The sequence below is a fragment of the Rhagoletis zephyria genome, unplaced genomic scaffold (assembly GCF_001687245.7).
Source record: "Rhagoletis zephyria isolate East Lansing unplaced genomic scaffold, Rhagoletis_zephyria_1.1 Rzeph_scaffold_70758, whole genome shotgun sequence".
In the NCBI taxonomy this organism is placed as follows: Eukaryota; Metazoa; Arthropoda; class Insecta; order Diptera; family Tephritidae; genus Rhagoletis; species Rhagoletis zephyria.
The window spans coordinates 1-935 of record NW_016227809.1 but is presented as its reverse complement, the minus strand read 5'-3'; the positions used below and the strand labels follow the sequence as shown (position 1 = coordinate 935).

Genomic DNA, 935 nt, shown 5'->3' with positions numbered 1-935 from the left:
AGGATAAATGGCGATGAAGTGAGACCGAAATAGTTTCTTGTTAGTCGAAACGTTTGTGGTGTACCACTGCCTTCCTCATCCCAGAGCAGTCTGAGGAAGTCTCGATCCTCTTCATGAATTATCACTTGAGGGAACGCCTTCTCAATATCTGCCATTAGCGTAACTTTGTGTCTTCTGAAGTTGAGAATGATAGCTAATAGATCCGCATTCAGGTTCGGCCCGCTTTCCAACGTCTCATTGAGCGAGTATTTTTGTTTTTCTTTTGCCGAAGCGTCGAACACGATCCTTAGCTTTGTCGTCAAACTTTCGGTTCGTATTACTTCCCTATGCGGAAGGTACGACACCCCTTTCGATTGAGGTTGCTCTGGATGATCAACACGTTCGATGAAACCGAGGTTCAGCATACTTCGGAATTCTTCGTCATACTCATCTCGCCTTTTCGACTTCTTCAATCTTGTGTCCAACGACCGAAGCCTTGCGAGGCAAAGGGCTCGATTCATCGATGGCTGTAGTCCCTCCTTGAACGGTAATCGTGCCGTAAACCGTCGAGATCTTGCGTCGTAGGTGAGTTTGTTTTTGACGAACTCTTCGTAGAACTCTCCCTCGACGTTTCGTGGTTCTTCATTCAGTCTCAAAGCATCCGCTTCTACGAATTTCCGGAACTGGGCTTCTAGTTGTTGATCGCGGTTTTCCATTCTATCCGCAACTTCCGTTGGATGATCTTCTTTGCTTATCAAACACGCCGCAACTTGTTCCATAAATCCTTGGTTTTTCGGACCCGTGGTCGCGTTGCATCCGAATAGCGTCCAGCCAAAAACTGTTTTTACGACCTCTAGAGTTCTTGACAACTTCTTGGCTTCGTGTGTTTGGAACTCGACGAGATGGTCCAACCCAATCAGAACGTCTATTGGCTCGTTTGACTTCGGGTCATCTGC

At 46.8% G+C, this 935-nt stretch overlaps 1 protein-coding gene across 1 annotated transcript; it reads right to left on the bottom strand.

Moving 5' to 3' along the window:
* Nucleotides 1-64: 64 nt before the first annotated feature.
* LOC108357113 (uncharacterized) lies at nt 65-695 on the bottom strand (the record flags this gene model as incomplete). Its single annotated transcript, XM_017608204.1, has 1 exon — nt 65-695. A coding segment is annotated over exon 1 (631 nt), but the record flags the coding sequence as incomplete, so codon positions are not given.
* Nucleotides 696-935: the final 240 nt, after the last annotated feature.